The following is a 15,838-nucleotide window of genomic DNA, read 5'->3' on the forward strand; positions in this document are numbered from 1 at the left end:
AGCTCAAAGTGTGGTCCCCGGGCCAGCAGCTGGGAACGGCCAACCCTTTGCAGCCTGCATGTCCACCGGATGCCTGGGGACAGGGTGGCCCGATAACACTCGGGACGTCCAGTTACATTCCAATGTCAGATACGCATTGGTCATCTCTGGTGTGAGTACACCCGACCGACACGGGCTGGGGCGTGCTTACACGGCGGGAGTGGCTGGAATTCGAATGCATCTGGGGCGTCCTGAGTTTCTCATCCAAACTGGGTGTGTGTGTCGGAAAACGGTGGCCCACCGAGCTGCGCGCGCTGCGTTTCGGGGAGGGGGCCGTGGTCCTGCATCTTAAACCTGCGTCTGCTTGTCTTTGGTTGGAAGCATGAGCGTTTGGGGAAACTCGTGGACTCCGAGCAAGGTGCGCAGCACGCTGGAGGGGTCGCCCTGGATCAGGGGTGTTTGGGAAGCCTCAGGGATCCAGCGGGAGGGGTGCCCGTGCGCCCCTCCCCAAATGGCATGTTGGCATCATCGTGCCCCCTGCGCGCGCACCGCAGAGACCAGGAAGGTGACCCCGCCCGGGGTTTTGTTGGCTACACCCGGCTGCCGGGCCCGTGCGCATTTCGCTCCCGGTTCACTGGATGTTTTTCTTTCTTTCTTTCTTTTTTTTTTTTTTTTTTTGGACTTGACTTTAGTTGCAGCCACGCCCTCCTGGTGGCCAGCGCGCCCCGCCTCCCGGCCTCCAGGGCGGGGGCGCTGAGAGCGCGGAGTCCAGCCTGGCTGGGCGGGGACCCCCTCCCTCCGCGGGGCGCCCCTGGAGCGCGCGGGGGGGGCGCGGCCGCCTCCTCCACGCCGCCCTCCGGGATCCGGGGGCGGAGCGCGCGGGTGTGTGTGTGGGGGCCGGCGACTCCCGGGTCGGCGGGCGGGAGAGCGCACGGCCCCGCCCCGGCCGCGTCCGCCCGGCCCCCCAGCAGCGCGCACGCAGCGGCGGCGGCCGGGGGATGAACGCCCCAGCCTGCCCGGGCCGCGCCCCCGCGCCCGCCCCTGCCCCCGCCCAGCGCGCCCCCGGGCCCGCCCCCCGAGGCCGCGGGCGACTCCCACCGGCTGCAGCGGCTGCACCGAGCGCCGCCCCGCGCCCCGCCATTGTCCCCGCCGCTCCGACAGTCGCGCCGGGCCGCGGGGGGCGCGCATGGGTGGGCGCCGCTGATGCCGCCGCCGCCGCGCCGCCCTCCGAGGCTGCGTCCCGGGAAGCCCGGCCCCGCGCGCCCCCCGGGCTGGAGCGCGCCCCCATGGAGGCGCCCGGGCTGGCCAAGGCGGCCGCGCCGGGCCCCGCGCCCCCGGAGCGCGCAGCCGAGGCCCCCGACGGCGCGCCCTTGCCCTGCCCGAGCCCCGAGGCGCCCTCGCCGGAGCCGCCCGCCTACCGCCTGCAGGACTTCGACACGCTGGCCACCGTGGGTGAGTGGGGCGCGCGGGGCGCGGGCCGCAGGGGCGCAGCGGCAGACAAAGGGCCGCCTGCCCGCGCGGGGCCCGGCCGCTCCGGGGGACCCCCAAGGGCCGGGCTGCGCCCCCGCACCTTGGGGACTCCGCTGCGCGCACGCTCACCCCCCTCCCCAGCCCCCGACACCCTCCCCAACGCCCGTCGCCCCTGGAGTCTCCTGGGGTGCAAATGCCCTGCGCCCCCCGCCCTGTCTGTGCTCTCTGTGCGCCCCAGACGCGCTCCAACTTCCAGGGGGTGGGGGACCACCTCGTACTGGGGACCCGCCCTGCCCGCCCTGGGGGCCCCTAGAGGCACCTGCCCTGCTCCTCCTGCCCACCCTCCCCGTGCGCTCCCGGACACTGCAGACCTCACCCCGCGCTTGGCGAGGCAGGTGTCCCGGGGCGTCCCCTGGGGGGGCGCACGGACGGGGGCGGGGGGGCAGCGTTCCCCATACAGCACCCATCTCCCAACACCCTGCGGGCTGCTCCTCCCGGGCGTCTGAAAGTTGGCATTTTTTAAAAAAAATCACACACTGCTTTCCTTTTGTCCTCCGCTTTCGAAGCTGCTCACGCTGGGACATCTGCGATCATAGTGTCCGGCCCCCCCTGCCCCCTGCCTGCACCCTCCACCCTGAATCCCCCCAAAGCCGCACCCCAGGTGGGCGCTCAGTTCCGAATGTGGGCACAACCTGCGGTGGCTTCTCAGCAGCTCTTTGTTGCCAACCCGTTTCGGGACGGTCGGGATTTTGGGGCCAGAAACACACATGGGGAAGGGGACCCGCTGCACAGCCCGGAGGGGCAGGGCAGGGCAGGGCTGTCCCTGGGGAGAGGGGGCTTTCCCGGTCCCCCGGCCCCCTCTTTTGCAAAGGAGGAAGCTGGGCAGGGCAGCAGGAAGCCGGGCTCACGGTCACGGCCTAGGGTTTACTCAGACCCCAGGCGCAGCCGGGCGGCCCGGTAACCAACCCCCAGTGCACAGGGACACTTCTCTTTTTCAGGGGGGTGTGCCTGCAGGGGTGCAGCTGGCTGGGGGCGGGTCTGCAGGAGACCTCACTGGGGAAGACGAGGGGCGGGGGCACCTCTGTGCCTCTGTGGGCTTCTCTGTTTCTGTTTCCCTGTCACCCTCCTCCTCCTGCTGTGTCCCTGTCTCTGTGTCTGTCTGCCTACAACCCCCCCCCCCTACGCGGGGCTCCCTGAAAAGCTGGCTTTGCTCCACAGGACGGCAGGGTGGGACACAAACCCAGCCCGAGCGGTGGCCCCAGGACGAGGTGGAAACACCAGCAGCGAACAATGGAAAGTTGGTGCAGGACCCGCCGTCCCTTGGCACGCAGCACCGCCGATTGTATTTGTCTTGGGCACACACACGGGTGTATCGTCGGGTGTATTGTCGTAGGTGCCGGGGCGGGGGGCCAGGTGGCCAGAGCGGTGGGGGCAGGCAGGTGGGAGGCGCCGCCACCTATTCTGGTTCTGCAGTCACGTGGGGCCCCCCTGTGGGCGCTGCCCCGGGGGGCACGGGCAGGCCAGCCAGTCAGTCATCTTGTCCTTAAAAATAGAATGTCGCCGCCCCTGGGAGCCGAGAGGGGCCCGCGGGGGAGGGCGAGTCCTTCCTTCCACGTGTCATTCCTCTCCCTTGATGAAGAGGATGCTGCTTGTGCAAGGAGAACTTCCTGTGGGCTTCCAGGGTGTGAAGGGAGGGCCGGAGCGCGCAGGTTCACCTGCTTGGACCTGCAGGTTGCAGGTGTGTGTGTGTGTGTGAGAGAGAGAGGGACATAGACCCAGGTGCATGTGCGTGCACGTGTGTGTGTGCACGGCTCTGCAGCTCTGACGATATTTTCTTTTTTTTTAGTATTTTATTTATTTATTCATGAGAGACACAGAGAGAGAGAGAGAGAGAGGCAGAGACACAGGCAGAGGGAGAAGCAGGCTCCATGCAGGGAGCCCGATGCAGGACTCGATCCCGAGACCCCAAGATGCTCACCCACGGAGCCACCCAGGCACCCCTCTGGTGACCTTTTCCGCCGTATTTTATCCCAGCCTTTTCTTCAATACTGATCCAAGTTTACCACAAGCAGTTAGCCCGGGAGACTAATCCGTCTCCCGAGCCGTTCCTGCCCCGTGTCTGACCCACGGGGTCCCCCCCCTTGCTCCCGGGGGTCCGGATGCTTTTTTCCTGAAGGATCTGAGGCAGCAGGACATGGCCGGCTCCAAGACCACGCTGCTCACACGTGTGCATTTCCATTTCACCTGCGTGCGTGCGCTTGCGACACTTGTCCGTTCGTCACCCATGCGTGCGCTCCTGTGCCTTTCACCCCACACTTCCACCTGGACGCTGGGCAGGACTGCCGAGTCCCGCTGGCGCCCGCCCCAAGGCCGATGCGGTTGTGCAGGTGGGACGCAGCAGGTGCACACGCAGGCTCGGGCCTGCTGACCCGGCTGCACGGTGCCTGGCGACTCCACGGGGACCGGGAGGCCCAGGTCCTAGGCGGGGAGCGGGGTCGGGTGGTCTCGGTGGCCCCCCTGCACCAGGGCGTTCGTGGATGGGGAAGGAATCCCGGCCGGCCTGGCTGCGACGACAGGTGAAGGCCCCTCTCAGAGCAGGGAAGCGACTTCGGGGCGGCGCGTCTTGGTTAAGGATCATTTCCTGGCTCGGGAGCCGTGGGCTGGGAGCCGCAGGAGCTGGTTCGCAACCCGCTTCTCTGCGTTTCGGGTTCCTGGGGCGGCGCTTGGGTCCGTCTGCTAATGACCGACAAGACGCTGTTAAAGGTCCTAATAATATGTTCTGAAATCATTATGGGTGCGTTAGGGATCCCGGAATCCATGCCTCGCGTGCCTCCGTGGTGACCTGCTTCCCCGTCTGCACAGTCGTCCTCCTGACGCCGCACAGGCCGCGTCCATTGCTCCCCGATTTGGGCCACCCCGTGCTTGGAGCTTGTGCGTGTGTGCCTGGGCGCCCTGCTGTGCAGCGTCACCGTGTGCATTGATCTGGCGGCGGACGCCCCCTCATCGAGGACAGAACGACGTCCGTCCGCTCAGGCTAGTGGCCTATGCTTGACACCAGTCAGGTATCGACCGTCGTGCATCACGCGGTCGTATTTCCTCAGGATCGAGGAGCCCTTTCTTAACCAGTAACTGGTCATATAGACGGTTCCTTCTGAAATACTTAGTATTTGCAGTTTCCTCCGTACCTACGGGATTTTCTGCTGAGGTCCTCATCCCCCCAAATCGGCCCGATTTCACTCCATCTGACCCGGGCTCTTATTTATCCTCAAATATCCGCCTCCAGAAGGAGTGGAATCGGACTCACTGTCCTCGGGCTGTGCCCATAAATGAACGGCGCTCTGCGCCGTGTAGACATAAGCAATGGAAGCAAGTGGTTCCTTCCCAATGCACAGGAACTTGAGATCACCCTTCGATCCGGTCCGCCCTTCACGGGCTCGGAACCTGCAAACGCACGGGAGCAGTGGTTTCTGTTCGACAGCCTTCCAGGAGCTTCAGAAATCGGATGGAATTTGGGGGAAAAAAAGCGTATTCCCGAGTGCAGACGTCCTGCACATTGTTCATTTTTTAGAAAATTCATGTCCAAGGAAGCAAACGGCTTTTCAGTGAGGCCCTCCAGCTGCAAGTCGTTCCTTCAGAAAGTTGTGCGACCACCGCCTCCATCGACTTCCAAAACGTCCTCGTCGTGGCCCAGAGGAGGCCCCGTCCCCACGAGCGGTCACCCCGCATCCCCCATCCGCAGCCCTCGGTGACCCGGAATGTGCTTCGTGTCTTCACGGGGTTACCGGTTCTGTGTGCTGCATCCCCACGAGGGCTGCTTCCTTCTCTCTGGCCATCTCCAAGGGCGTGAGGGTCCAATGGGAAGGGAAAAATGAGGAGATGCAGAGCCCACATTTCCTTGCTCAAGGGGTTGGAGAAAAAAGGGCATGGGGAAGACCAGATGGGGGCAAAGCGGGAATAAAAAATAGGCAAGAGGCGGGAGCCCGTGATGAGCCAACACATGCACACGTCCGCCAGTGTCCTGGGGGTAGAGTCCCTCCCACCCCAACTCATGTCCTCCCTCTCAGAACTGCAGATGGGACCCGATTTGGAAATAGACTCTTTGGAGAGGCAATTAGTTAAGGGTTGAGGTCAAGTCCATTGCATAGGATGAGCTTCAACCCAAGGACAGGGGTAAGGATGGAGGCAGAGGCGGGAGGGACGTGGGCACCAGCTCAGGGATGCCTGCAGCCCCGGACGCCGGAAGAGGCAGGAGGGACCCTCCCCGGAGCCTCCGGAGGGAGCGAGTCTCTGCCTGAACCTATGTCCGGTGGGACCAGCCCACCTGCATCTCGGACATCTGGTCTCCAGAAGCGGGAGGGCATCGTTTGAAGCCCCCACGGGGTGGCAGCCCTACTGCGGGCGACCTGATCCTACAGAGAGCACGCAGCTGGGGTTAACCCAGGAGGGCCAAGGGTTCACGGGCATCCGTGGCCTCCCGCTCGAGGATGGGACACAGCCCCAACTTGCTCTTCTGCTGCCTGTGCTTCTGCTCCCTCGCACCCATCCGCTTCCTGCACAGGGAGCAGCCGGGCGAGGCCTGCAGCCCGGGTCTGCGTCACCTTGGCGCTCTCTTTGGCAAATCCAGGATGGACCAAGGGCCGCCATGTTGAATCAGGCTCGACGTTGGGCTGCCGTGACACAGCGCCGCGGACGGGGTGGCTCGTACACAAGAGTTTCACAGCTCTGGGGTCCAGGGTGTGGGGTCAGGACGCCAGCAGGGATGGGTTCTGATGAGCGCTCTCCCTGGTTGGTAGGGGGCCGCCGTCCTGCTGTGTGCTCCTGAGGCGGGCAGGGACGTAGGACATGCCGGGGTCACACGGGGACCCATTTCATCGCAGGGCACCCCATTCTCATGACCTCATCCTACTGACGTCCCAGAGCCCCACGTGCAAATGTCAACCCCGTTATACAGGAGCAGACGCTTCATCATATGAAACCCAGGGGGTGGGGTGGGGTGTGGGTGTAGACATCCAGTCCAGGGGCACGTGCGGGTGTGACGTCCCGCTCCGGAACTCCTCCTTTGTCCCCGTGTCTGCCCAGGGCCACCCGCCTTGCCCTCCCTTGGGTCACCCACGCGGGTGAGGACAGTGTGCCGTGAGGGTGCTCCCCAGTCTGCATCCTGGGGCAGTTCCTCCACGGCTGGGGACAACCTGGGAGGCCGCTTTTGTCCTTGGAGGAAACGGGCAGGGGCGACGTGTGCCACAGACGTGTCCTGCGTGCCAGCAGCGTTGGTGGCTGGGGGCGCCGACGACGCTTCTAACCACCGTGTTCTCTCGGAGAGATTAATGTGTTACCAATTCCCTGAAAACCACCTTTGCTCTGGGAGTGACACCGTGGGGCTGGTTCCCTTTGTATTTCCCCCGAGGTTCTTCAAGCGACCACGGTGTCACAACCCTCCACGCCATTTGAAGACTCGCCTTTTCGGTTCTTTTTTTCTTCTTTTAACCCTTTGAGCCTTGATGTGTGGTGTTCATTCTTCCTTTCTGAACGTCTTTAGTTGACAGGGAGGGAGAGCAAGAGGGAGCACAAGCAGGGGGAGCGACGGGCAGAGGGAGCGGGAGAGCCCGCATGGGGCTCGATTGCAGACCCTGGGGTCACGACCTGAGCCAGAGGCAGACGCCTAATGCACGGAGCCACCCGGGTGCCAGGCACAGTAGAGGCGTGTCCCTGATTTTGCAAGGATGCCCACCCACGGGGGAGCTGGCCACGCTGTCTGGCGTCTGCTGCCATCCGTGTCCGCGCTGTGTGCACCCTGTGGGCGGCCCGGCCCTCCGCTGCCTTGTGTCCTCCTCCTCCCCCACGGTGCTCCTGCCTCTTGCCCTGGAATGAGGCGCCCCATGTGGGGCAGACACGTCTGTGGGGCTGTTCTGCAGCTGCACGTCTTTGGGCAGGTGTCCTGCCTTCCCCCAGGAGCGCGGGGCCCCGGGGACGTCGTGTGTATGTGTGTCATGCCTCCATCTGTTCTTTCCTCTCCTGTATGCAGGCCGCTTGGCGTGTCCCCATTTGGCCCCCGGAAAGCTGTTAAGTCGCCCACGTTGGGAGACCCCTGGGCCCCGGGCAGTCGGTCGGCGGTTGTCCCTGCTCACGCTGCACATCGCTGAGCAACCACTGCCCGCCACGTTGCTCTCTGGCCGCAGGACGCTCTAGGGTACTGCGCACGAGGGCTCTGCTTCTCCAGTTGACGTCCCCTTATGGGACGGTGGGTACCGCGTATGACATGTCCAGTTGCTGGTTGGTTCCAAGGCCGTCGGAAGTCTGGGGGAGAATGGAGCAGCCTGGTGGGGGTCGGAGCAGAGGGCGTTTAGGGGCATGCTGATAGGGCCCAAGGTTGATGAGGAGAGGGCGAGCCGTGGGGACACCCTGGGCAGAGTGGCTGGTTGTCAACCCTGAGCAGCCTCAGCATCCCCTAGAGGGCTGGTGGGAACACGCACGGCCAGCCCCCACCCTGGAGACGTTCCGACTCTCCTACCTGGAGAGGGTGGTGGTGCGGAGACTCTGGATGCCTCATAAGGTTCCGGTGCTGCTGCTGCTGTGGAACGTGAGCCACACGGCAACCTCGGAGCCCACTGGACCTGTTCTGGAAGCTCTGGGAAGGTCGCCGTGGCTGGCGTAGGGCGGAGCAAGCGGAGAAACGAAGGCGCAAGAGCTGCCCTGCAGGGCCTGTGGTGTGTCCTCAGCTGGGTGCAAGCGTACGGAGGACAGATGGTGCGTTCCCTGGTGCCTCTTCTTGCGAGGACACTTGTAAGTGGTCTGTTAGATGAGGGCGCCTCCCCCATGACCTCATTTCACCTTTATTACGTCCTGAGAGGGTCATGTCCATAGACAGTCACTGGGATGTGGGCCTTCAAGGCTTGAGTGTTGAGGGGACACACACACACGTTGCGTCTATAACAGAGACTTAGACAACAGTCATGGGCGACCCCAAGGTTTGCGGGTTGCATCAACGGGACGCTGACTCTACCATTGGGCGGCACAAGGAAGGCTCTGGATGGGGTCACGTTTGGGAGAGAAGATCACACCATCAGCTTTATCAATGCCTCGCCCTCTCACTTGCTCACACTTGACCTCCTCTACCATCTTGACCATCTTAACCATCATCGTCATCACGGTCACCATCATCATTATCACCACCGTCACCGTGATGACCGTGACCACCATCACCACCATCGCCAACCCCATCATCATCGTCGTCATCACCACCTTTGTCACGGCCTTCTGTTCAGCACTTGCCCATGTCTTACCACTTTCTACCGTCTTCATCACCAGCACCGGCATCATCATCATGGCCGCCATGACCACCATGGCCATAGTCACGAATCCCATCATCATGATCCTCGTCACCACCTTCATCACTACTCCCTGTTCCACATCCTTCCGGTTCCTCCCATCTGGCTCACCAACCCCAGCTCACCACCACCACCACCACCACACCCTTCATCAGCACCTTCCCTTCAACACCCCCACCCACATCCTACCGCTTATCTACTATCTTTGGCATTCTTTCTACCGTCACCATCACTTCTGACGCCCGTGACACTTTTTCATTGAAATTCACGTAATATAAAATCATTATTTGATTTTTTTAAAAAAGATTTTTATTTATTTATTCGTGAGACACACAGAGAGAGAGAGGCAGAGACACAGGCAGAGGGAGAAGCAGGCTCCCCTATGGGGACCCCGATGTGGGACTCCATCCCAGGACCCCAAAGTCATGGCTTCAGCTGAAGGCAGAAGCTCAACCGCTGAGCCACCCAGGTGCCCCCGTAAAATTTGTTTTACGGTGAACCGTTCAGGGGCATTTAGCACATCCACCATATGCGACCATCCCTTCTATCCAACACTTGCATCAGCCCCCAAAGAATGCCCTGGACCCGTTAAGCAATCACCCGCTGCTCCCCTTTCCCTTTGCCCTTGGCAACCACCCATCTATACTCTCTCTCTATGGATTTGCCCCTTCTGGACATTTCCTATAAGTGGGATCCTACAGTACAGGGCCTTTTTTTCAACTGGTTTCTTCGTCCGGGATGGTGTTTTGAGTTTCATCCGTAGGGTAAGTATGTGTCAGGACTTCATTCTTTTTTATGACCAGTATGTCATGGAATGGATGAGGCTACACTGGGTGTAGCCTGTTCTGTGGGTTTGCTCGGAGAAACAAAGTACCAGAGATGAGGCGGCTTCAACAGTAGACATTTATTGTCTCCCACTCCTGGAGGCTGGAAGTTCAAGATCCAGGCGTGGCCAGGGCTGGTTCCTCCTGACGCCTCTCTGCTTGGTGTGGAGACACCATCTTCTCCCTGTGTCGTCCCACGGTCTTCCCTCTGTGCATGACTGGGTCTTAATCTCCTCTCCGTGGGAGGACACCGGTCCTGTGGGATCAGGCCACACCCCAGTGACCTCGTTTTACCTTCACCACTTTACCTTAAGGAATCCATCTCCAGATACAGTCTGGAGGTCCTGGAGATCGGGACGTCAACGTTATTTTCTGTGAGGGAGGGACGCAGTTCAGCCCGTTACACCTGTGAGACTTTGAATGCATGGATGCTACCTCCATGCCCTGGGAGCTGCCAAGACCCAGTAGTGCCAAGACCCAGTAGGGTCACCCCAGGTGTATTTGGCTGACCAGCTTGGAGGGCCGAAAGCAGGATCCTTTTATGACCAAGGACAGAAGACTATGGTACTAGTGTAAGGACCACCTCTGCTCATCCTGGCAACACCTCCACCTGCCTTCCTCCTGTGCATCACCACCCACCAACCACCCTTTCTTTCTCTCCGCTCATTTGTAACCGTCACCTGCAGGTGTCAGGACTCGCATTTAAGTGGTGCCCAGCAGAGTGCAACTGCTCTCAAGGTTCTTCGTTCACTCAAGTAGCACCTTTCACCAAACTGTGCGTGGGACGGGGGTATTCTTTATCCCTCGAAAAGGCATAGCCCCTGCACATGGGAGCCATGGTGAGTGCAGCTCCTGGTTCTGGGATGCCGCATGTGCCGGCGGCTTTCCTGGTGCACCACGTGGATCTATCGCCTTCATGCTCCACCGAGAAGGGCGACCCTCCATCCCATCTGCTGTGATGTCTGTGTGACGTAGTGTATGTGCATCCTGGTCCCTCTGTGTCTTGGGAAGTCACCTCCGGTGACCATTCTGGGTGGTGGGACAGCCCCACCAACTCTCTAATGCTATTTGATTTTTTTAAAGAATATTTTTTTAAGATTTTATTTATTTATTCATGAGAGACAGAGAGAGAGGGGCAGAGACATAGGCAGAGGGAGAAGCCGGCTCCATGCAGGGAGCCCGATGTGAGACTCAATCCCGGGTCTCCAGGATCCCGCGCTGGGCTGAAGGCGGCTCTAAAACCGCTAAGCCACCCAGGCTGCCCCAGAATATTTTCATTGTACTGATAACCACGTAGAATTCACCATTGTAACCAATTGAGTGGCATTAAGTAACTCATACTGTTGTGCGACCATCATCACCGCCCACTTCTAACACTTTCCTGTGACCCCAAACCGAAACCCAACACCCATTTAGAAGTCACTAAACAAGGCAAGTGTCCTCTGATCTTTTTTCTGTCCCTATGTCTCACCCCTGTTTCATGACCCGCCTTTCTTATCCTTCCAGGGGGACGGGGCTCTGAGCATTTAAGAACCAACATGGTGCATGGGGTTGGGGCTCAGGTTCCTGGCTTGAGTGATTGGGACAGAAGCCCTGCTCTGGTCTCCGGGTTCACTAAATGAGGCATAGTTCCAAGGTGCGTGTGGTCCTGGCTCCACAACCCTGCATTTCCCCACACAGTCCTTGAGGAGGGGTCAGCGAAAGGCTGAGACGCCCCCAGTGGTGGAGGTGGTCCTTCACCGGGATGTGCTTCTCCATAGCGCTTGGCAGGTGTGTGTTGTGTTTTATTCCGGCCTTTGGGGAGAGTGGAGAGCGTCAGCCTTGAGCACTTGTGTCTGCTGTCCTTTGTGCATCAACCAGGAAGTAAGCATGTCTCGCCACAGCCGGCATCGCCCTCATCGTCCTCACCATCACCATCACCATCACCATCAGCATCATGACCATCAGTTCCCAGGCATCATGCAGGCTCATCATTTCAGGGACGGGTGGTGGTGTTATTTGCTTAGATTTGGAGTTTATTCCGTTTCGTAGACCTGAACTTTACTGGGTGTGCGTGTCTTGAGGCTGCTGAGCATCTTCCCCTCCCACCCCAGTCCTGAACCTGTGCTAGCTCCTGAGTTAGGGAATCAGGGTGCAGGGCAGGGTCCCCGAGGGAGCCCACTGCGAGGTCACCTTTCCTTGTTCTCCTGCTATGATCTCTCTCATGGACTTTCTCCCCATCTTGGTCTCCTACGGCTGCTCTAACACATCACCCCTCACTTAGTGGCTTAAAACAACACGCATTTTTAAAGCCCCACGACTCTGCAGGTTAGGAGCATGAAGGTGGGTGTTGATGGGTTAATAAGAAGGGTTAGGAGGGCTGTGTTCCCTTTTGGAGGCTCCAAGGGAGAGTCTTTCCTTGAATCTTCTAGATGCTGCCGGCTCTCTATGACTTAGGATGCCTTCACCCATCTTCTAGGACAGCAGTTGGGTCAGATCCTTCTCATGAGGCCATGTCTCTGGTTTTTTCTCCCCAAGCTCTCTCTTAACACTTGGAAGGACCCATGTACATCACCAAGGATCATCTCCTTATTTCAAGTCAAGTACTTAGCATCTGTAATTAGCACCTGGAAACTCAATTTCCCCTTTGCCATGTACATTAACGTCCTCACATGGTCTGGGGATTGGGATGTTGACGCCTTTGAGGAGAAGGCGTCCGTTATTCTGTCGATGGCACCTGCTCTCTGTCATGTGCTGTGCATGCCTCGCTTTAGAAGTGGCATTAAGACGGGGGTGGGATGAGGTGGGGTCGGAGCTCCAGCTTGCGTGCCCCGTGTCCTTCTCCAGCTGCGTTGACTTCCGTCAATGGACAAGGCATTAGCAGTAAAAAGCTCTTCCGTCTGGAGGACGGATACTAGCTCTGATTAGCTATGGGCATGGCTGAAAGTTGGGTGTGAGTGTGTGTGTGCATGAGAGAGACCGACACAGAGAGATGTGGGAGACAAGGGATTAAGGGAGTGAAGTGACCTGCTCACACCTGCGCCCTCCCCTGCCGGGCTGGAACCCTGTATGAGGACTTGTCGCCACGTCTCTGCGACCCGTCCGCTGTGCTGGGTGAGCAGATCCAGGTCTCCTGTTGCAAGGAGCTCCCGGGATGGGATTGCTCACAGCTGGGGTGACACAGCCTTACCTTCCGGAAGGAGGCTTGCGTCCGGCCCCGGATGCACAGCCAGACAGGCGGCCGTGACCCTCCGTCGGGGTTGCCACATGGCATCCCGGAAGCAGAGCTCGTATCCACCTGGAGGAGCGAGATAAGGAACACAGACACAGGACTGTTTGCAAGGACTCTTGAGCTTGTAGATTAACTCGATAACAGGCACTTTTTTTGTGTAGTGAACTTGGCAGCTCTTGTTTCCGAGATAGAGTGTGCAATAATAATAAAACTGACACAAGGAAACCTTCGAAGCAGGTAATTCTGGGAGCTCCTCATGGGGAGGAACTTCCGATTGTATGCCGGGCGGGCTGGACCGGATTTGCTTCACCGCCGGGGCACTCGCATAGGAGTCCAGTTGGCATTTGCAGTACCGTCGAGTAGGAGAAGACGTGGTGCGTTCCAGGGACCAGATTCCTTCCTCCTGTGGCTCAGCTGCTCCTGCTCCCCACGTGCCCTGAGGAGGCTGAGCGCAGATTCCCAGTGTGTGACCTGCCCCCAGCCCTTTGCATCCTCCATATCCCCATGGGGGAGTTTCCTATAGGCCACCTCTGGGCAATCCTTCAGGCCCCTTAGTTCAGCTCGGGCCTCCAGGGACCTTCCCGACATCTCTTTGCACTTCCCCAACCCTCTGGATGCAGACAGCCTGCCAAGGATAGACCCTGCGCATCCCGGACTCGGCTTCACTGGGCTGTTTCACATTTGACAGCGACACCAACCTTGGCTACAGTGTCTTCCGTGGTGGCTTCGATTAGCCCCAGTTGCCCCCTTGGAAATCCATACTGGTTTCCCCAGCAGGTAACGGAAGAAGGAAACCGTCCCACAGCCTCCCTGCTGACGTGCACTGGGTCCCACCACCAGGTGATCGCACCCCCTCTGCCTCCTGGTCTTGGGCAGGTGTCACGAGCAGGCAGTATGGTCATGGTCTTGAGGTGGTCGGTTTGATGAAGCAGCTCATCAAAGAGGTTCGCAGGGCAACCCCCAGAGAGGTCTTTTAAAGTGGTTGACAATTAATTTGGTGGATGATTTCATCTCGTTGGATCATTATGTTGGGAGCCACTCCACAGAACAAAGGGCTGCGCAGATGTGGGGCTGGGTGTGGCCGGGCAAGAGCTCAGGCTCTGGAGAAAGAAGCTCTTTGTAGTGCCTGAGCACCCCCACCACCCCCGGGAGCTGAATGTGGGGAGGGCCACCAGGAGCGGGCCTGGGCCTGTGCCCGGAGCGTGCACGCGGGTGGCTGTGTGTGCTCACGTTGTGGGCGTGTCGTGGGGCCGCCCCTTACAAGGATACTGAGCCAGCTGAATGCTTGGGGGTGAATCCAGAGGAGATCATTCTGCAGAGATCGGAAAAATCCAGCACGGGCATTAAGAAGGCCAACTGTCTTGAATACCCTCTTCTTGGGCGATCAATTCCGTTACCATCACACCTTAAGATAAAAAAGATAAAAAGATAAGAGCCCATAGAGAAATAAAACCAGTGGGCAGTCCGGGTGGCTCAGAGGTTTAGTGCCGCTTGCAGCCCAGGGCGTGATCCTGGAGTCCCGGGATGGAGTCCCATGTCGGGCTCCCTGCATGGAGCCTGCTTCTCCCTCTGCCTGTGTCTCTGCCTCTCTCTCTCTCTCTCATGAATAAATAAAACCTTAAACAAAAAAAAAAAGACTAAAAAATAAATAAAACCAGTAATGACGGCCTATTCCCTGGATACTCAGGCATAATGGTCATCAGCTGATGCCACTTACGAAGGCTTCTCTTTGTTCCATCCCGAAACACTTCAGTATTTTATTTCGATGACAGATTCGGGAGCATCCGTGGTGTTGATCCTGTCAAACAACCAGTGTCTGATTTGTTTGATTTTTTTTTTTTCTTTCCCTTCTGTCCATTTTCTGTTTTCCATTTCATTGATTTCTGTTTTCAGTTTTGCTCTTTGTTCTGCTTGCCTGTCTGGTATTTCTTTCCCCGACTTTTCCTTCTACAGGCTTTTGTTGAGTTTTCAGCTTCCTTGGTGGCTCTGATTTTTACATGTGTTCTTCCGTTTGGGTTTCTGTTACTTGCTCCTCTGTAGGTATACTATGTTCTTCACTGTTTTTTTTTTTTTTTTTTCTTAATTGTCTTATTTTGAGCATGATTCCGGGCTGCCGCGTTGAGTGTGGCCTAGAGCTGGGGAAGAAACAATACTGAAACCTGGGGAAAACTGGGAAATGACCATCCTTTCCTGCATTCACACCACCTACGGGCCAGCCCAGTGGCACCCTGCCTCATGTTGGGAGTTCAGAATCTGCTCCGTTGTAAGATTGTGGCCTGTTGAGTCTCGTAAGTGGTGGTGCTGTCTTGTGGGCTTCACACTCCGTCTGTCCCAGCTGGTGCTCATGCAGCTCCAGCTCCCCTCATCCTCCGCGCCATCCCCACCTCGATTGCTTCTTCCTTGCCCAATGAGGCCCGGAAGTGAGTGTGAAGAACACAAGGCAGCAGCTACCCGCTCCAGAAGTGCGTCGCCCCTGAATGCGCTGCCTTTCGGGACCACTGCTCTGGGTTCCAGGAGGCTTGTCTTCCTTCAAAAGGAAAAGTTGAGTCATGCTGCAACACAGATTGAGTGCAGTCCAGGTGTTGACTAGAGACAAGCACGCAGAGCTTGGGATGCTCTCGGCAGAACATCAGTGGGAAAGTTTGCAGGTGGCTGTGCGCTCTGCATTTTTTTTTTTTAAAGATTTTATGTATTTATTCATGAGAGACACAGAGAGAGGCAGAGACACAGGCAGAGGGAGAAGCAGGCTCCCTGCAAGGATGCAGGACCCTGGGATCATGCCCTGGGCCAAAGGCAGATGTTCAACCGCTGAGCCACCCAAGCATCCCTGTGGTCTGGATTCTTCCCCTCCTGTATCATCAGGTGAGGGTTCCCGACCTTCGGGAATTTGCAAACCTACTTCCTTGTTCTGTGGCGTGCTTCCCTTTTTGCCTTCACGGGCCCGTGAGATATGTGCACCCAGTAGTGAATGAAGCATACACAGGTGTGCACACACCCGTATAGAATGAAAGGACTTTTTTTTGGGGGGG

At 58.7% G+C, this 15,838-nt stretch overlaps 1 protein-coding gene across 1 annotated transcript in view; it reads left to right on the forward strand.

Moving 5' to 3' along the window:
- The first annotated feature begins 1,250 nt into the window (after positions 1 to 1,250).
- The window catches only part of LOC140628361 (cAMP-dependent protein kinase catalytic subunit PRKX), a 74,492-nt gene continuing 59,904 nt past the window's right edge, over positions 1,251 to 15,838 (forward strand). Inside the window, exon 1 of the mRNA XM_072817692.1 lies at positions 1,251 to 1,431. Coding sequence (XP_072673793.1) covers positions 1,266 to 1,431 — 166 coding nt within the window. The 5' untranslated portion in view covers positions 1,251 to 1,265. The remainder of the gene's footprint in view (positions 1,432 to 15,838) is intronic.

Source organism: Canis lupus, chromosome X (assembly GCF_048164855.1).
Source record: "Canis lupus baileyi chromosome X, mCanLup2.hap1, whole genome shotgun sequence".
NCBI lineage: Eukaryota > Metazoa > Chordata > Mammalia > Carnivora > Canidae > Canis > Canis lupus.